General features: G+C 40.7%; 1 protein-coding gene across 1 annotated transcript; it reads left to right on the plus strand.

Moving 5' to 3' along the window:
* The first annotated feature begins 1,912 nt into the window (after nucleotides 1-1,912).
* On the plus strand, nucleotides 1,913-21,068 carry JHY (junctional cadherin complex regulator). Its single transcript, XM_059829562.1, has 9 exons — nucleotides 1,913-2,307; nucleotides 4,720-5,221; nucleotides 8,600-8,652; nucleotides 10,742-10,826; nucleotides 13,420-13,985; nucleotides 14,795-15,056; nucleotides 16,991-17,071; nucleotides 18,352-18,477; nucleotides 20,865-21,068. Exons 1-9 carry the CDS (start codon nucleotides 1,913-1,915, stop codon nucleotides 21,066-21,068), a joined length of 2,274 nt encoding a protein of 757 aa, XP_059685545.1.

Genomic DNA, 21,068 nt, shown 5'->3' on the forward strand with positions numbered 1-21,068 from the left:
CACGGAGGGAAGCATCCCGATGTCCAAAGTGTTAAAAAAAAAAGGTTGTTCCCCTTTGCTAGGACTTCTGCCTCAGCTTCTCACCCGTGCAATGATACCATCACTCTCTGCTGTGCCAGACTGCATCAGCATCAGCCTGAAAGGGCTCCGAAACCGAAACATTTGGGTGCTACAACCGTACAGTCTCCCGCATCGCCCAAGCTGCCGGAGGTGTTGCCGAGAACATGGAGGTCTTCAGACGAGGGGCTGGCAAAGGTGAAGAGGAAGGGCAGTGTTACACAGGGGACTCCCCCACCCAGGGACAGGGTCACTTGCCTGCCCGCGGGCAAGGTGGGAGAATCGCCGAGACATTACGTCTGCAGAGCTCAGTGACGCCATCCCCGGGAACCTTTCTGTTGCAGAGAGGTCAAACCGCATTCCTAAAATAAAGGAAATTTACATTACAACAGAAAGCTGTATTTATTTTTCTCATTCGAGATGATTATTTCTCACCAGAAGTAAGAAAAATGCTGAAAACCGGCTTTGGAGCCGAGCTCAATACAAGCCCCTGCAGGGACTGCTGGCAGCAACCCCATTTTCGAGCGCCCAGTGGCTTCGCCCTGCAGCCCCTCGCCCAGCCCGGGCGCTACCACGCTCCCCGCGGGGGGGGGGGCGGAACGCGCTGCCCCCGCCGCCCTCGCGCTCGGTAGGTGCGGCGCGGCGTCCGCCCGTGTAGCCATGGCGACGGGGCGCCGCGAGCACGGGGCGGCGGGTCGGGGCTGGGGCCCAGGCCTCGGGGCGGAGCTGTGACCCGTGAGGTCTCTCTGAGGGTGAGGGGACTGCGGTGAGGGGGCTCGGGGTGAAGGGATTTGGGGGCGAGGCCTCCGGGGGGACGCCCGCCTGGCCTGGCTTTTCTCAGGGGGGCTGACGGCGTGCCTCCCGGCCGGGAGAGAGCCGCCTGGGGCGGGGGTTACAGGCAAGGCCTCACCCCCGTCCGCTGGACGCGCTGCGGAGGCTGCTCACGGGGAGGCCGTTTCCAGCGACAGCTTCGCTGCCGGTGCCGGGCGTTGCTCGCCGCGCTGCGGGCCGCCTCCCGGCAGCGATCGGCGGCGGGAGCAGTGTTGCCAGGCGTCCGCCCAGGTGGAGGAGGCCTCCCGGAGGGTAAACCCGCGTGTGACACGCAGGGCTAACCCTGAAAAATGAGAAATTATATTTTGCATTTCCATATCTTAACAGGCGCCCACACACTAAAGGGAAACTGACTGTGTACCTTTAAAGTGATAGTTCACCCTGTATACACTGTAACTGACTAATGTAGGTTTCTTCTCAAAACACTGTCTTTTTCCTTCCCCCCAGACACTTTGTCTTGTAAGTATCTGGTGGTGCAAATGACTTCGGAACGCTTAAATGCAATCAAATGAAAAGAAACTGTCTTCCTAATTTAGGAAGTGTTCCAGTTCTTTTCACTGTGTTCTTCTCTGTCACATACACTTTCTTGCTAATAACTTACTTGTCAAGATGGTATAAAGTTGAATAAAGAGAACATAAAATTTCTTTTACCTCTCAGAAGTTAACAGATAAAGTTTTGTTGCTTTGTGGTAGCTTCATTTTCTTTTTCACAAGCTGTTTATACACAATTAGCTTTGTTACCGCTAATATTTCAGTGTAAGGTAGATTTCATAGTAAATATGCATAGTAAATGCATTTGCGGTATAAGGACCTTGATATTAACTGCTTAAAGGAAAATCAATGTAATGGATGAGAGTAAAGAATTGTTTTAACTACAGAAGATCAAATTCTGAGCCCAAGCCAATGATACTACCCACAATTCCAGCTTTTAACAAATATTATCATAGAGTGAAAAACCTTTTTATGTTTGCTCTCACATTTTCCAAATACAGGGCTGGCATACACCATCAGTGCAAAACACGGAATGAATTCTTCAGATACGAAGTATATTTCAATTTCTTCTCCACACACTTGCAACATGAGTAAAAAAGATTTTCCCCAAAGCATAGTCATGCAAAGAGATTTCCACCCTGCGAATTGGAAAAGGCTGGCTGTAAGCAAAGGGGGCTTTCCCTCAAGTCCACACAACTCCCAAGAGCAGGACTTTGAAAGCCTTGTTCAGGAGAGACGGTATCAGTTAGAACTCCAGCAGCGGATTCGTGAAAATGAAGAGCTGGTAGGACTGTATTCTGATGAGTTGGAGATTGACAGCTTAGAGGAAGATAGCTTGGAGGAGATGAGTTTAAAAGAACAAGAAGGAGCTGAGTACAACACAAATCGATACACAAATGGAATACAAAAGAATGATGGTAACGGAAGGTAAGGGTACCAGTACGTGCTGGCTACCACCTCAAATAGGCAGCCATTGCCATGTAACTGTCAGACCTTCAGATGGTGCAGCAGCTCTGAGATCATGGGCTAGAGATTTTCTGGAGCTGGGCTGTGAAAAAGGACCGGAAAGAAAACAAGGACCAGTACAAACACATCCTTTTTTTGTTCCTTACAGGAAGACCTGTGCTGAGGAAACCAGGCCACTTCCTGTAAGAAAACGTACAGGCAAAAATTGGTGGGCTGAATAAATGCAGTTTTGTCCTTATAGCTGTATAAATCTAAAACTAAAATTTCCAGGGTTACTGTCAGCTTTAAACATCCTTTAGAAAGTGTTAACTTGATACATAAAATAAAATTTAATTTGCTGTCACATGCATAAAAGGTTTAACACTGTATAAATTGGGAATAATTCTCAAGTTTAAAGGGGTTAAATTAAACCTGAAGTAATAATAATGTGCAGTTTCAATTTAATTGTCTACTTAAAATAAAATGGCAAACAAATGAAGGCTAAATGATTAATAGCATGCTTTTATTCACCTCCTCAACAGGCAAAATGGCCAGTTATTGAATATTTTATTGTGAGTGCAAATGATGTTAATTGTACTAGAAACATGCTCTAATTTTTAGTAATTTTTTTGACTGAATACTGTGCTGAATGTGAGGCTCTTCATTAAATGGAAATTTGATTTTATTTTGTTTGAACTTAGCCTGGTAAGTACTCAAATACAGTCCATTAACCGGAGCAAATATCACAGCATATACATATGAAACCCCCTCTCTACATCCATTACTAACCTCGGAATTTGAAGAGGAAATGCTGCATCTGTTGTCTACATACAACACTTTTGTTGATGAGTACAGAGTCCATCTAACCTTTATATCAAGTTGGGGGGAGGAATAAAAGGTGCACTTTTTGTCTGCAGATGATTAGAGATGAAGGAGCTCTTCACACTCATTTTGTTCCCATGCGGTGACCTGGCCTGCATAATACAATTGAGCTGCTGTGCACACATTTCAGCACAACAGAACTCTTTAGCATTATACTCTGTTATTTGAATCATTGCAATTATATCACATATTTCTGTACTCATTTCAAAATATGGTCACCTATTTCTGTTTACCTGTGGTGTATGACAACTAGGAATAATAATGTTTTCACCGGTGTAAATCATCTAATCTCTAGTATACAGGATACCATGGCACCAATGCTTACCTAAAATGAAAAGGATTGCTAGAGAAATAGATTATTTTATTATTAGGAGCCACTTGAAATATAGGCATAGGTGTGTAACTAATTTAGAAAGGATGAATAAAGGATTTATGGAAATCTTAATATAATTAACCATGCCACAGTTTGGAGAATCCAGCAGATCAGTACATTTCTTTTAATAGGGGCTGAAGGGTCAACCAGGTTTCAGTGCCTATAAATGTCACTTTGAAAGGCTCACCATTTTTCAGTGTCCAAGAAGCCAGGACTATACTGCAGGTCCAGTTAAGAAAAAACAGTGTTAAAAGCTTTTTTTTCCCAAGCTCCTTACTCCTGCCACTGCCTGCACGTCTCCTGGAAGCCCATTTGTATATGTTCGGCTCCTGCAGTTGGTTTTCCTCCTGTTGGATCAGACCATAAATCCTAAACAGAATCAATTGTGGCTTTTTTAAGGCAGACCATCTTTGGTTGCTTTATGACAAATGTAGTTTAGAGCGACGATTTGGACACTTGTTAAAAGAAAAAAGAAAAGCCAAACCCACAAACCTTTCTGATTTATGTTTTTTCTACTTTTATCTCAATTACAGCCTGTTTTTTAATGAGAATTTACTTTAAGTCTTTTATAGAGAGTTTTTTATTGAAATATAATGATGTTTCATAGGAATGAGAAGAGATAATAAAAATACAGAGCTGTAAGCTGTTCTTGCTCAGTCAGTTCTACTGACATTTGAGAGAGGGATTTTGCCAGGAATATCACTCTTCTTTACACAGCAGAGTCTTTAAAGTATAAGCAACACATACTGTCTTTTGTAGGCTACATAATTTTAAAGGAAACAACAGAAGCAGTATGTTATAATAATTTCATCTTTTAGTTGATTCTACTAGTACTTATTATTTCTATGCTAAATTTAGGATAAAGACTGTATTCTACTGTGATCTGAATGTTAGCCCAATTTATTGTTAACTGATAGTAAAAATTAAAACTGAAGAGGAGGTCCTGCCTAAGTTTTCTGCTAAAAAAATGATTGATAAAACTGTTCTGATCCCAATCCCACAAATGGCCATACTGTATACACTGAAATAATTCAGTTGACCATATTTGCAGGACATTTGTTGGCTCAAATTGCACACTGAAATAATGTAGAATTTATACAATTTATACCTAAATAATTTTGTGTTTCTTTTTTAAATAGGAAACAGCAGTCTGTGGACAAATATTTCAGCCTAAGATACAATCCTAACTGGAAGAAGACAAAAAAGGTAGCAGAGTTTTCTGAGGCAGAAAAAGCACGTCAAGTTGCTGGAGGAAGCAGTGGGGACTTTTCACAAGATTCATTTTACCTTCATTCCAATGGCTCTCCAGAAGAAAAGAATCAACAGGAGGAAAAGTCACAAGATTCATTCTCAGAGTTTGGTACAGAATTACTAAGCTTTCATGAACCAAAAGCCATTGTCAGCAATGAACATCTTAGCCTACATACCAAAGGGAAGGACTCTGCAGATGTCTGTCATTTCAAAGGTAGTCCCAGTAGATATGGCAATGCTCTTTCTCTTCGTATTCAGGAAGATAGACCACAAAAAGCAAAAAAAGACTTTGTGGAAAAAAATAAACGGACTTTAGGATTACATTCAGAGAAGATAAATTCCTATCTTCAATTACACAGTAAAAAGCAAGAAGTTGTTCTCCAAGAGCTGGTAGGTAACTTTTATATCTTTTCTAATTGGTATAAACTGAGGACTGTCTAGTGTTAAAATGGAATAGCTGCATGATCAGGTTTGCCAAGCAGGTAAGCAGATTTACAATCTATCATGCAACTGATACTTACGATTTCCAGTGAGAATCTTGTTCACCCTTTATGGAATAATTGACAAGTCCTCAGTTACTCACAACCCCAGTGATGACCTTGTTACAAGCCTGGTTAAGCTATGCATATTCTTGGCCATGAAGCATATCTGTATGTTCACAGAGGTGATTTCTCACTAGTTCTTAATCTCGATGCAAAAGAAATGCTGTCTTCTTTCCTAGGGGATCTCCGGTGCACCTTAATCAGTGGTTCTTTTTTTGCTGCCTCCGATATTTCTCTGCTTGGCCAAGATGAATTTGGTAATTATTATCTCTGCTAATAGCATATTCCCAGTTTTGCTCAATGCAGCAAATGCAAATTGCTTCTAATAGCAGAACACTCACAATTTTTTAACTGCAGTAGGAAACCTTGATGTCACCATTTGGCTTAAAAAGCAGGATTAGTGTTTTTCCACCTGCATTGGTTGTAACAAAAAAGTGTATGTGAAGTTACAATTGAGTTTGAGAATGAGAAAACATATTGTGGTCACACTGCTTTCAAGGGCCATGCATGCTTTTGCTTATCACTGTCATTTAGGGCCACACATGTAGGAATATCCAAGAAAAATATGTCAGATTTGGGTGGTCAGACAACCGTTTCCCCCTACTTGCTTTCTCAGACAGACCAAACCTTATATTTGCAATCAGTCAGCAGATACTATTCATGTACAGTACTTGGATTTGAAGGGCCTAGCTTTCTTATGATTGACTGTGAAATGTCAGACAACTTGTATTAAGGATTAAGTGGAAATGTAATTACAGTTCCTAATGAACTATTATGCATGAGTTTGTTGCTTTTACTTGCTACTTATTATGCATAATGGGAAGGTGGGAGTCATTGAATCACTCCACGAGTTGTAGCATAGAAAATTCTTAACTTGCAAAACTACTGAGACTTTCTGCTTCAAGTGACACATTTTCCAAACTAATGAACAGTTGACACAACACTAGAGGGCATCTGCTGACTACATTACAATGAGTGTAATGGTGGACAAGCTTTTTTCTAGCAGAGCTATTAAGAGCACTTATTTTTTTCAGTTATAATTTGGTTGATGGTAAAAATAATTAGTGTAGATTGATGCTAATTAAAGCTGTGTTGATATGATTATGTTTACTATTTGGGGAATTCTGAAAATGTTTCATATGTAAGTATTGGAGCCAGGGATCAGGACTTCATAGAAGCATAGAATCACAGAATCGCTTAGGTTGGAGAAGACCTTTAAGATCATCAAGTCCAACCATTAACCTAGCACTGCCAAGTCTGCCACTAAACCATGTCCCTAAGCACCACATCTACACTTCTTTTAAATACCTCCAGGGATGGCGACTCAACTGCTTCCCTGGGCAGCCTGTTCCAATGCCTGACAACCCTTTTGGTGGAAACATTTTTCCTAATATCCAATCTAAATCTCCCCTGGCGCAACTTGAGGCTGTTTCCTCTTGTCCTATCACTTGTTACTTGGGAGAAGAGACTGACACCCACCTCCCCACAACCCCCTTTCAGGTAGTTGTAGAGAGCAATAAGGTCTCCCCTCAACCTCTTTTTCTCCAAACTGAACAGCCCCAGTTCCCTCAGCCGCTCCTCATCAGACTTGTGTTCCAGACCCCTCACCAGCTCCGTCGCCCTTCTCTTGGACGCACTCCAGCACCTCAATGTCCTTCTTGTAGTGAGGGGCCCAAAACTGAACACAGGATTCGAGGTGTGGCCTCACCAGTGCTGAGTACAAGGGTACAATCACTTCCCTCGTTCTGCTGACCACACTGTTTCTGATACAGGCCAGGATGCCGTTGGCCTTCTTGGCCACCTGGGCACACTGCTGGCTCATATTCAGCCGGCTGTCGACCAACACCCCCAGGTCCTTTTCTGCTGGGCAGCTTTCCAGCCACTCATCCCCAAGCCTGGAGCGTTGCATGGGGTTGTTGTGACCCAGGTACAAGACCCAGCACTTGGCCTTGTTGAACCTCATACAATTGGGCTTGGCCCATGGATCCAGCCTGTCCAGATCCCTCTAAAGAGCCTTCCTACCCTGAAGCAGCTCAACACTCCCACCCCACTTGGTGCAAACTTACTGAGGGTGCACACAATCCCCTTGTCCAGATCATGGATAAAGATATTAAACAGAACTGGCCCCAATACTGAGCCCGGGGGAACACCACTTGTGACCAACCACCAACTGGATTTAAATCCATTCACCACAACTCTTTGGGCCTGGCCATCCAGCCATTTTTTTACCTGGCGAAGAGTACGCCCGTCCAAGCCATGAGCAGCCATACTCTCCAGGAGTATGCTGTGGGAAACAGTGCCAAAGGCTTTACTGAAGTCTAGGTAGACAACATCCACAGCTTTTCCCTCATCCACTAAGCGGGTCACCTTGTCATAGAAGGAGATCAAGTTAGTCAAGTAGGACCTGCCTTTCATAAACCCATGCTGACTGGGCCTGATCACCTGGTTGTCCTGTACATGCCACATGATGGCACTCAAGATGATCTGCTCCACAACCTTCTCTGCCACCGAGGTCAGACTGACAGGCCTGTAGTTCCCCGGACCCTCCTTCTGGCCCTTCTTGTAGATGGGTATCACATTTGCTAACTTCCAGTCAACTGGGACCTCCCCAGTTAGCCAGGACTGCTGATACATGATGGAAAGTGGCTTGGTGAGCACTTCCGCCAGCTCCCTCAGTACCCTTGGGTGGATCCCATCCAGCCCCACAGACGTGTGTGTGTCATTGTGTAGACACTATTCAAAGATATGTAATAGAAAAAAAAAAAATCTCTTAATATCAGGTCTATGTTGTAAGATTACCTTGCTGACGTAGCCATGGGGAGAGCAGAGCTGTGACATAGCAGGAGCCAGGCAGCTTGCGCATAGAAAGGTGTGGGTTTTATCTCGACAAGTTGATAGAGCTGCAACAGCATCACCACCTACTGTCAGCTAGCTTTGTATTTGCTGCGGATAGACATAGGAAGAAGTACTTACCTCTCGTGTTCTTAATCGAGACATCCATTGCTCCATCTTATTGGAGGGCGTAAAAGGCGGCCTGACAGAGGCATTTTGTTTATCAGAGCTGGCCCATGAGCCAACTTTGGTCACCTCACCTGGAAAACTGTACCAAACCTGCAAAACCACCAAGTATGCGAAGAAGCAAATGAGCCACACGTCTTCTGCTGGAGTGATCAAACATGTTCTGAATACTGTTTTTTCCTAAACTGGATTATTTTGAGCTTTGCAGGATATTGAAGCTGTTTTTATTGATATGATCACTGTTGGCTGTCAGGTACCATGGTAGCGAAATAGTGTTTACATTGAACTAAGTACTTTGCGTACAGCTTTTTTTAACTGTCATAACAATAGGTAAAATATTTGCAGCCTCATCCTTGCAATATTTACAGCTGTTATATTTGTGCATACAGACAGCAGACTGTATGTACCAAAACATACCATAAACGTGTGTTGATCTGTATATTTACTAATTTATACAGCATTTTATAAAGCATCAAGTTCTTTGCAGTGTTGCCTGATTCTTTAAGAACCTTATGATGAGTTTCTTTGAGAGAGAGAGAGGGAGAAAGAGAGAGTAGTGGCCCAATCTAGCTCAGCTGTACTCAATGTGAGTTGCTTTCCTACCTACAAGCCCCTTACTTCAAAGCAAGGAACATAATGTACAATTTTTTAATGGCTCTAGACCAAGGCACTCAGACTCTCTGTGCACTGCGCCTTACCTCAGTGTAAACACCTAATCAAGATTGCCTGCGCTTCAACAATAGCAGCCAAATGCAATTCGAGAACCACAAGCCTTTGAAGTCCTCACTGCAAAGGCCGGTTTTCTAGTCTGGGATAATGACATGCCATGATTGCTGTCTTTGTTGTATCTTTTCAGTAGAGAAGCAATTATGGGCCTCAATTTAACAGAATAGGCATTACACAGCTTATGATGCTCAAAATGCAATTTCATTTGATCATTTTCTCAATTTGATTGGTATTAATAGAATAGTTCACAAAAAATGCTGGCAGAGGTTGTGTCCTGTTCCTCTTTCAAAGAGATAATGTAGAAGTATGCTTTACCTGCCCAGTAAACTATCAATACAGTGAGTCAGTTGGTTCCACCAAAAACATCTTACTGACTGCAAATCTGTATCTATCCACAGTTCAGGAAACCTGAGTGGTAACTTCTAATTTGTGAACTTTTCTAGTCACAACTAATAGAATCTGCACCGCCATTTGGAGCAATGAGATCACCTGAAAACTCAGCAATAGACCCTACCTACCTTTTCCTAGTTGGCCTAATCTCTCACTCCCAAAGATGAGAGGCTCAGCTCCCCAGAAGGATTTAACACTTCCTTCACACCGATTTGACCATTATGACTTTCAGTTAATAATTTTCTTGGTCACAAATATGTTCTCAGTGCAAGTTCTTCTGTGTTAGCCAGTGTCACTCTGCAGCGGTGCATAGGTACTTCTGCCACAAGCATGAGTCCAGCACATAGTTAGCTGTAGTTTCTTTACGGTGAGACTGCCTAACTGCACACTTAATTGAGGTCACATCTGCCCTAGTACTTAGCAGGATAGTTTGGGACAACACAAGTATAAATAAAAAATGAAAAAGCATTGGTTTTCATGAAGTTTTATAGATTGAGAAAAAAAGTTTCATTCTTTCAAGAAAAATTTTCATTATTGCCATATTTATCAGACTATCCCTTGGCTTCAAAATCTGTAGTGCCAGCAGCCACCCTCAACAAATTGCTGAAATTTTATTTCCAGCCATCATGCTACCACAACTGTGGCCACGTGAAGATGTTCTTGTTTGTGGGCTTGCTATTTGGCACAAGCTGTTTGATATTGTTGCCAAGCTACGTGTATTAGATGTTTTATTTCTGCAGCTACTCCTTGTACTTTTCTACCAACATTACTATATTTTGCCATCTTTTTCTGCATGACTCTATTGTTCAAGACCTTGCTATGGTGTGTGTCATCCATCAATATCTTGGTATACTGGCTGATTGCTTGGACAATGATGATTGCCTAGTTGCTTTTCTGTTATGAGGTACGTCCACTGGATCTCACATAAATGGCAAAGCCCAGACAGTTGAGAGTTACAAGTAGCTTTCTGTGCTGCATACTTCCTGCAGTTTTCTTTTCCTCTCTTCTTAAAAGTAGAAGGAATACTCTCTACTACCTCACCACTGTTAATGGGTTTTTTGCTTCCTTTTCATTTTCTTTTTTAGCCTTTCTTGTTATCTATTATATAATGCCTAACTTTAGCATTTTAGCTTTAATAGGAGGCAAATTATTTCTCGTTCTTTCCCCAAGATTTTTAAAACCTTCCCTCTGGTTGGGCTGTGGCCATAAACATTCTTGGGTTTTATGTTACAAGTCCTAAAACTGTTAATGAGGAACCAGTTCAGACTGTGAAAATGGAGCCTGAAGACAAATGGTATCTGAAAGCACAGCAGCTCAAGGTTTCTTTTTGACAGAATGTAATAATTGAAACATATATTTAAAAGCATGGAAGTTTGAATATTCAAAGGTGTAACCTCATTACTTTTAAAGTACCAATTACTGACAATAAAGTCTTAGATATATATCTGTAGATAATCATCAAAATTTAATGCATATGCTGCTTTATATACTGAATGGTTTTAAATCAAAATAGATCCCAAATCCCAAGAAATTCTGAGCTCAACGACTCTTATCTATTTAGAACATTATTTGGTTGATAATAATGTAAAAGCACATACTAGTACATCGTTGTTTGATGGTTCATGAGGATTCTGAGCTAGAACTTAACTACTGTTGCATTACTTGTCCCCTAAAATCCCCGTGAACATCAAGGGGTTACCATAAACCAGAAAATGTTACAAGGAGAAAAAGTTGCACTGACCTCCTCCATGCACATAAGTCTATAGATCTGTTTTATGCTGGTCTTTCAAACTAATGCAGTGGGATAGTCTTTGAAGCAATAAAAGAGACCAGGTTGTCATCACTGCTGAAAACCCAAGAAGTTCAGAACCAGAACTTCAAGCCAACTGGAATTATTATTGGCAAACCTAGTTACTCTCTTTGTATTACAAGTATTTGAAGTAATTCAGGCAGACTGTTTAAATTCCCCACTGTTCACTTAAGACTGGAAGCTGCACTTCTGTAAAGGACAAACAAGATTTTATGCTGCTGTTCATTGTGAGAGATGTGCTTTATATATGAAATTTCAGAATGAAGGAGGTATTTTACAGGGCTACTCATTCCATTTAAATGGGAAAACATTGGCCTGGTCCCAGTTTGGCAGCAGTTCATGCTTTCCACCAGTGGCACAGTATGCCAGAACATTAATCGTTACAGCAGAGGTCGAGCTAACAAATCATCATCTTGGCACCAGGAGTCAGGATTCCCCAGTGCTAAAGCTTTCGCCAAAACATTCTGCTCTATATGTGGATTTAATACGTACCATTAAGTAGTTATTCTGAGTGCATATGCTATGTAGTGATTGCAAGTGTTGCTAACAAAAGAACCCTAGCGAGACAGGAGGATGAAATGGAGGATTTTAGCACTGACAAAGATTAAATGGACTGAGAATGGATTTGTATATTCCCTAGAAGGAAAGCTATGTCTTTCCTCAGAATGGGCAACAGCTGATGCTGTAATTGCAAAGTGATAAATCTTAAATAAACTCCAGATATAGAGTACGTCAGTTTAGCTCAAGACAGTAGTCCTGGTGTGCTTAAATTCTTAAATTGTTTCTTATCACTTGGATAATGTTTTGCAGGATACAGGGCAGGGAGAAGTGCTTGGTTTAGAAATTAAATCATTTAAATCATTGACAACAGTCTGTTTCTACTGTGGACCAGTCTAATAGTGTGGACCTAGCCATCTTTTCCTGAAATTTAGTACAGTTTACTTTCATTAGAGGAAAAAACCCAAGAACGGATTTGATTTTTGAAACATTTTTCCCAGATGGTTGACAGTGAGCTACCACTTGTCTACAGGATTAGAAACAAGTAGTCCTGTGCGTTTAAGGGCACCTGTTTTTGCGCCTCATTCAGATAAAACTCCCTCATTCCGTATTTACCACAGCATCATTTCTTAGATACGGTCTGCATCTGTAAGGAACCATTTTTATAGTGTTCTGCTTCAGAATTTGTCTCAGGCCATTAAGCAAAGTTTTGATGCAGCATTAAGCGTTGTCTGTGCAGCACCTGACTAGCATCTGTGCTTCTGTTCTTGACTACGGGTTCCTACATATTTTAATTTTGGATTAAGTCTAGCCAGGCCATCACCTGGTCTAGCCATGAGCATAATTTACTGCGTCAGGGTTAGATACAAGCAGCACGGAGTGATTTTGATGGGTCTAATCAAACTTGTGCAAACTGGCCTAACTCATTATCATTACGTTAAAGAACTGTTATCATAGTCGTGAAGGACAAATACCATACCTAAATCTCTTTTAGGGCCCTTCTATCAGGACATATTTTGTTGATTCAAAAACCCCAAACCCAAAGCCTTACAAATGCCACAAAGGAATACTGTTCTCCATACCATACTAGACTTCAGGACACAGATGCTTTTCCTTTTACACTTCACTCTCTGCTAAGAGCTCACTTTTAAAACTAATTTCCATCGCGATATTCATTCAACGGCATAAAACATTGCTATAACCCTTTTCTAGTTGTGGGTGTACATTAAACAGGGGTGGCTGGCTCCATACATCCCTGATTTTTAAAGGGACAGATGATTGTGCACTCCAGCCTGTCCAGGCCTGTTCAAGGCACCACATCAACACATGCTCAAAGTTCAGTACATGTTCAGAACTCAGTTTCATTGTAACCTGCACAGCTATTTGAGGGCTGTCTAAAATAAGAATGTTGTCCTGAATTAGAATCATAGAACATGATGTAATCTATTCAAAATATCAGTTAATTTGTAGAATTCTAAGGAATAGCTACATGAAAGTCATTGTGACAGGCAAACTTACCCATACACTTGTATATTGTTGATCTTAATGAACATGTAAAATAGCAACTGCTGAAATTCACTCCCCCTTTTGATAACTTGTTTTAGGATCACCAAAATAAGTCCTCCCGGAGAAATAAAATAAAATCCAACCAGAGTCTAGAAGGGAGAGCTTTCCCAAGGAATTATAGCCAACAACCCCCAGGAAGACCAGCAGAACCAAAGTCTTGGCACCACAGGCACCACCAAATACCAGCATTTCAGACTGCTCCCATGCAGACAGTGGAGCAAGACAACAGCAGCACACTGCAGAAATGGCTGTATCCAAGTCCTTCTGTTGGCCCTGACACTAATACAGCAGCAAATTCAGATACTTGCTTAAACAATTTCCCAAATTCAGGACATTTTGTTAATCAGGATTTTACCAGTTCTACCTATCGTTTTCATCCAACATTACATAAATTTAACCCAACAGAGGTTATATCTCCAGCATATACCAGCAAGGAGAACAACCACGTCACTATGCAGCTTCTTGCAAGAGATAACAGTACCAATGGTCAAGCACATCCAAATCAGAGGAATATTTCATCTACTTTTAATGCTGATTTTCAAGAATTGGTGGAGGATCAAGTATCACTTCAGGATTGCAAAAGACACATTTGTGCGGATAAAAGGTATCAGAACTATGCTATCAGTAGTCTATGGTAAGGATATAAGTGTTGAAGCAGTATTATCATAACACTGTGATACTCAGAAAAAATAGAAATGGACAAGAAAAGGTTTAAAAGTCCAAAGTATAAAGTTATTTTGCTGCAAACCTGCCACTATAGATTACTACTAACTTAAGATCCATTATAACTATTGATTTTTAAATATGGTATTGGAAAAGGATGGTTCTGTACTCCAGGCTCTCTTGCACATAGAATTTTCCACAACTGAAAGTTTCCTTCTGAGAGGCTAGAAGGTGAAGTTTAAAAAATAGATAGCAAAGAGCACTGTACATAAACTAAGTCTACTGCTAGCTGCATGGACTTATATAAAAATTTGCCTTGCAGGGTGAATATCCAGAGTCATTCCAGTGCCAGTTCTGGCTTGCTACACATGGGGAAGGGCATGAAAATCCTTAGTTATGTAGAATTTCACCCTCCCTGATAAAAATGAAGGTTTTATTTCACATAGACAATTAATTCTTTCAGTACTCAGCAGGCCTGATCCAAAGCCATTTAAAGGCAGTTTTCATTGGCTGAAAGTTTCCCCATCTATAATTTTTCCCTTTATTTTAAACAGTTTCCATAACTTGGGTGCAAGAAAAGTCAGTCATTGTGAAATACCCATCTTCCCGTCTTCATGTTCCCAGTATATTCTGTGAGCAAGGATCATTCCATATACAGATTGCTTGTTGAGCTGTCTGCTGTATACAAATAAAGATTCTTATTTTTCCTCCTCTTTCTTTTTTGAGGCCTTCTCAATCTTCTGTTCACAGTGCACCAACAGCCCCTTGTACAACCTCCCAATTTACACAAACGATGAAGCGACATCACCAAGAGATCACTCATTTGACAGAAGCTCACTTAGCTGATAGGCAGTCATTCAGCCTACTTCCACCTACAATCCCCCAGGTAGAAAGGGGTTCAGAGGTAGATCCAGAGAGCGGTGAAGAAAATCAAGTGAAAATAAGCCGAAGCAACTCAGAAGGTTATCTCATGCAAAAGGAAAAGCAAAAACAGCCTAAAGTCAGCAAGAAGGTAAGCAAATAGATGTGGATTGGGTGGTTTTACATTTCTATTTCCCCCTCTGATTAATATTTTTTTTCTTAATAATCCAAAGATCTTCACAAAAAAAAAAAAAAAACCAAAACGGGGAATGGGGGCTGAGAAATATTTCATTGTTGCAGAGAGCGCACTGACACACACTGACTTGCCCAGAGCATTAAGAACCAAAGAACAAAGGTGGAAACAGACACTAAAATCATTTTAGTCTAAAGAGCAAGGCAGTTCACCACCACCTCTCCCTATGTCACTTTCAGTCTTGATTAGCTCTAAGAACACACAGAGCAGTGTTTGTCCTTTAAGTTATCCAGTGCTAAAATGATTTAGAATAAAGCTATTTGTATAAAGCAGCAGGTAGCCAAGCCTCAGATCTGAGCAAACCATTATCCTGGTCACGCTCATTTGCTATCCAACTCAAATCTCTTGGTTTCCAAGGGAATCAAACTGAACAACAACAAACTTAGAGGATTTGTACAGCTAACGGCATAAACATTATTACAAGTCTCCTGATGATCCCATTTTGGTCCTTATTAAAACTTGGTTCTTTTTGTCTTTTCTGTGTGTCCAGTTTCCTACTGTAACCAGTTAACACAGATGCATGGAACAGCATAGAGATATCCCTGTGTGTCCATGACAAATTAAATGTTTAAGAAGTTAGCGCCAAGTCTCAGGGCAGACAAACTAAGCTGGAATAATTACTCATGTGTTTCATCTATGAGGCAGTTTGTGTATTGCTGCTTGAATGCCTCTAAGAAGAATTAGCTGGATTATGATAGTAACTGAAGGGCAGATTTCCTTCCCTTTCTGTTCCCCTGAGTTCAAACCATTGTTTCTGTCCTGTATTTTCAGTAGCTTTCTCACGCTTCATATGTGAGGAATGCCACAGAGAATAAGACTGTTTATGTCTCACAAAAAAATCCATCTTTTCCAAATAAACAAATGCAGTCATACTCATTGCATGAAGTGAGAAAACCCTGATTTTGTTGTAGACAGCTAAATGATTAATTCTTCACAGTACCTTAAATTAAAAGTTAGGTGTACGTGTATTACAAAAGAATAGGGATAACTGACACAAAGAAACATCAAATAGAAAATTCAGTCCATAGAGCTAGTTTCTCTGCAGTTGAGTTTAACTTGAACATGCCCTTTGAAGAAATGCCCATTTTATTTGCATACAGAAATTCCTTGGTGTTTCTGCATTACTCTGTGATTGAAATTACTACAGAGCTGGTCATAATGAGCTTCCACTGACAAGTTTTTAAAACATAGTCCACTTCTAAAAGTTAATCTAGTGTTCTTGAAAGAGATTAAAAAGATTCTGGAAGTATTCGGGTCTTTGTAATAATGTCATTAAGTATTGAAATGGCATCGCCCATCACTCATCTTCTGTCTTCCCTATGCACTTGTAAAGCTTTTGCTGTGCTGCAAGGCATGTATTTTTCAACTGTCTGTGAACAATTTTCCATTGCAGTTTTGAGAACAAAGAAAGGTTACTATTACTAATACCATTTGCCTAATTTTTTACCACCAAAATCAGGTACTTTTATCTGCTTCTTTTATAACAGTTTCTTTGGAGTTTCATTCTAATAATAATCAAATGGGTCACTTTAAACTGTTTAAAAATAAAGCTCACAAAAGATCATTTTTGACTGAGAAAGTATTGCTTTGTGATTTGGATGACTGGCAATTACCCGCCTAGATTCAAAGGAAGCACAGTGTAATTTGACTTGTGCAGTTAACTCAATCTTTATCGTCACTTACAATCCTTAAAATGAGACATGCCAGAGGTAAGACTGAGACTGTAAGTCAAATCCTGCTCTTATCTTGGGTGTCCGCTACAAGACTTGCTTTAATTATGCTCTCCATGAAATCATATAAAGGAAAATCTGTCACTGCTGTTTGGTTTTCAGCCATGTAGCTCAAAAGCCTACATAAATCTGACTGTGAAGCTTGGAGGCCTTGGACCGGACTATGAAGCAATCAAAGAGAGAGTAAGCAAGTCCCTATTCTATGATCTGCTTTTCAGTTGTGCAAAGTGAATTTAGGCAGGGGAGAATGGCAAAGAAACCACTGCTGAGAAGCAACTTATGTTTGTCTGGTATTTTATGTCCTTGACTCTAGGTCTAGCTTGAGATCCTAAGGGGAGATTCAAATAGAAGGAAAGACAACTGTATTGTGGATAAATTTAACCCTCTGATTTTGTAGTTCTAGAAACAGGGAGTAGTTCACAGAATTCAACAGGGCTAATTGCACATCAGTAAATTATACACTCGTGTGACTGAGTTGTATTGTCATTGCCAGTGTAGAAGGTTTGCCTAACCTTCACTGTGGAAGTAAAAGAAGAAGTTGTGTAAACACAAGAAGAAAATAGCTGGGTGCGCATTACCCTGTTGAAATGGAGACAGATTGTTCAGAACAAGTATCTGAACAATTGGTATCCTTCGACCTGTTCTCCGCCGATAATGAGGGTCTGGTACAAGCTGTATATCTAAGGTGCTGCAAACTCCATCCTGCATGCTTTGAGACCCTACTAATCTGACAACAGGTGCTTTATGTAGCATTCTTTATAGAAACACTGTAGGACAGCAGGAAGGAAAAAAGATAAACTGATCATCCTTTTGGAGTCATTGAGGAGTCCCTGTATTTTCTTCCTCCTTGGCATAAATGAAACAGATTAGAGATCTGAAACTGGAATGGACAGAGTGGTGCATAGCCCAGGACTCTGGGTGTTTTTAACAATATCATAAGACTCCCGGAACCTGGCATGCCACTGGGGTATCATTGCATTGAAAGGAAATAATTGGCATTGGGTGATAACAGGGGCAAGGTGGAGCATACTGCTGGATTTGAACATAATGAATTGCTGGAAATATAAAGACACAGAATATCAGTTAAGTAAACGAAGCATGTCATTCAGGGCCTTAAAAGTTAAGTCCAGAGGTTTTAAAAGTCATTGCAAAAGCTGAGGGAAATTAGCACAGCCATTTTAGAACTGAACAGATATATTGAAACATTCAGAATAAAGATGCATCTGTCGCATTTCTGTTGAGCTCTATCCTCGATACGGTCCAAAAAAAAGCTCTTTAAAACGAAGAGTGACTAAAAAAGCTGTGCATCAGGATTTCCTGTTGTGTTCTGCTGACAAATGATCAATAGCATAGCCAGGTTAAACAGCAACAGAGGCGTAAATGGAAGACTCCGTGGAAAAAGTGTTTCATTGATGGATCCACTGAGACATTTAATGAACCATACACTTTTTTCCTTTTGTCAGAAAGAGAAGTTAAAGCAACAAAAGGAATATGCAAAGCAAATTAAGGAACACAACATGAAAAGCATTGCTTCGATTCAGAGGTTACCTACAAAACCCCAGGTCATATCTTCAGTGTCAAGACAGAAGGTAAGAACAGAGTCCCTTTAAAATGCATGCAGGGAGAGATTCTGGACTTTGCACAAAGAAAAAGAAAAGCATAAATTTAACTCACAGTAGGCTAAAATAGTGTCTCCATTTTGATTTTCCTTTTAACAACTCTAAGGACTTCTACTCTCATGGGATCCTAGAAAGTGCTGATCTGTGCCTCTATTCTGTTATGGCTGTAGATGTGTGCCAAGAGTTGCTGGCTTCTTTGCCAACAGCAGTCTTCAGCCCGTTCATCTGCCTTGCTCTTCATGAGAGTGTACCAAGTGGAAACAGAGCAGTACTCCATCCAAGCTACCACCACTCAACTTGGCTTAAACAGCTAGTGTGTTTTCCTGGGGAAAGGGTGGGAATAAAGGAGAGTGGGACCCCCCCTAGGAACATTACCCAGTGCAGCACATGCTCTGCTTCGCAACAGCGGTAGAGGCCACGCTACTGCAGAGTGCACTCTTCTAATGGACCACAGATACCCTCTTGTTAGTCTATTATCCACCTGCCTGTCAGTCTCACTCACAAACTCTTTTCACTTCAGTTGCATAGCTACAGTAATTGGTCTTATTTTTCAAGCCCACACAACATCACTTCAGCCCTTACTGAAGGCCTTCAAAAATAGCCCAAATGGGCAACAACTGACTACATGACAGTGGCATACACAAACAAACATAGGGAGCACCTTTTCCCTATTGCAGGAAGTAATAAAGCTCTGGGAATAGCATATATTTTATGCAATCAGTTCTACAGGAGCTCACCTCCCTGGTGCTAAAAGCATGCTAACAGGTATTTCTCCAAGGTGACAAATAAGAACTGCATGCTTCAGGAAAAGAAGTTCTGGAGTTTAATATCAGTTGAATTCCTCAGCTACTTGCATTTATTTCCAAACCTCACATAAACCACAAAGAGATGAAACTGCATTCTTTGGATGTCAAAAGGGCTTTGGATTCCTTCAGAAGACTTCCCAGACACTCTTTGACCAAGAACATGAGATAATGCAACTTCCACTGGAGACGTAATGGGTGTTTCCAAATACATGTGACTGAAACACAGACACCAAAAAGTGTCCCAGGTTAAACCAGGGCTCTCTCAGTTTCAGGATTTCTGTAATACTGTTTCCATTCCCTCTGCAAGACTGCCTTTCAGGTTCCATACATCATTCCGTACTATTTGACATTCTTACAGGTATCTGCTTTCAGCATGGCCCTGCCCACCTTCAGTGAGACATGTCAGACCTAGAACAATAGCTTGAGTACTCCTGTTTTTCTTTTTAATTTTGGTATTTAAGCCTATCATGCAGTAGAACCTAAGCCCAGTTAAACAGAACTTACATACTTCTTGTTTGCACAATATAGTCTTTACCTACATCTCACATTCACACATGCGAGTTTACCTACATGCTGCTGTAGAAATACGTACCTGGAAAAGCGCATGATAAAAGGAAACACTCGGCCAGTGTAAGAAGTACAGTTCTTCAAGATACGCTGTCCCCGTCAGTGTTCCATTACTGCCCTCTTTTCCCTCTGCTTCACGGTATAGTTTTTCAGCATATACACATTCAGAGTGTCTGAAGTAGAAAAGAATTGGAATGGTGGTTTATTTCACGCTGCTGTTCATATTCTCAGTATAGTACATGTGGGTCCTGCGCAGACCAGGTGTTACTAGTGAAGAAATTTCCAGTCACAATAGAATATGCATGATTATAACAGAACCCTGGGAACTCTGCAAGAGGCAATTCTTTGTTTTACTCTGAAACAGCTATCTGTTAATGGTTGGCATGTCTAACACCATCCGCAATTGTTCAGAAATCTTTTCTTGTTCGGAACTGTGTTAGCTTTGAAATTAACAAAAATTAATTTGGCAAGGGATTATATTAAATTAGGTTCCAGAGAATTTAACACTATTACCTAGACTTCATGTCAAAACTTGTTTTAACATTTTAGGCCTTTCAGTACATCGATTCCTTAGAATTTTTCATAGGAGCACTCAGTTTCCATCTTTGTCATATTAACCTGCAGAACTCCCTGCTATAAGATATGACTGAGGACAAGAGCTTAACGAGGCTGAAAAAAAAAAAGTTTATAAACTTAATAAACCGCTATTGCTTTTACTTTTTTAAAGAAAGAACACTGCTTCAGTATTTAAGGTGGCCTCCAGTGCTAAGTGTCAGAAAGCAAATCTCCTTGAGGTGGGTTATTTTGCCCACTGCAGAGGTTTCTTGCAGTCGCCACTGAAGCATCTAGGATTGAACACTGTCAGAAACAAGATCAGGAATTAGGAGAACTATTAATTTGACCCAGCATAGAAACACCTAAATTTTCTTGCAAACATTGGTCAGGTTTTCTCTTAATCAGTTACCCAAATTTTCATGTTTTTAGGCGCTGGAATATGCTAAGAGGATTCCTAGACCAAAGACTTTCACGGCAAGACAATCAGATGAAGAGGTGAAAGAGGAAAGAGTTCTACCGCAGACTTTAAATGGAGAATGTTTACCTCAAATTGCATCCTTGGAAACTTTGCAAAATAGACACGAGAAGGAGAAGGAAGTTGTAGCCGCTTTCAGAACCCTTCATATCTTTTAA

Source organism: Gavia stellata, chromosome 26 (assembly GCF_030936135.1).
Source record: "Gavia stellata isolate bGavSte3 chromosome 26, bGavSte3.hap2, whole genome shotgun sequence".
NCBI classification, from domain to species: domain Eukaryota; kingdom Metazoa; phylum Chordata; class Aves; order Gaviiformes; family Gaviidae; genus Gavia; species Gavia stellata.

Bases quoted from the DNA above. Each gene is read 5' to 3' on its own strand.
- JHY (XM_059829562.1), top strand. From the start codon at position 1,913: ATGAATTCTTCAGATACGAAGTATATTTCAATTTCTTCTCCACACACT. The intron at 10,827-13,419 runs GTTTCTTTTTGA...AACTTGTTTTAG, and splicing joins TGAAAGCACAGCAGCTCAAG to GATCACCAAAATAAGTCCTC. The intron at 13,986-14,794 runs GTATCAGAACTA...TTCTGTTCACAG, and splicing joins CACATTTGTGCGGATAAAAG to TGCACCAACAGCCCCTTGTA.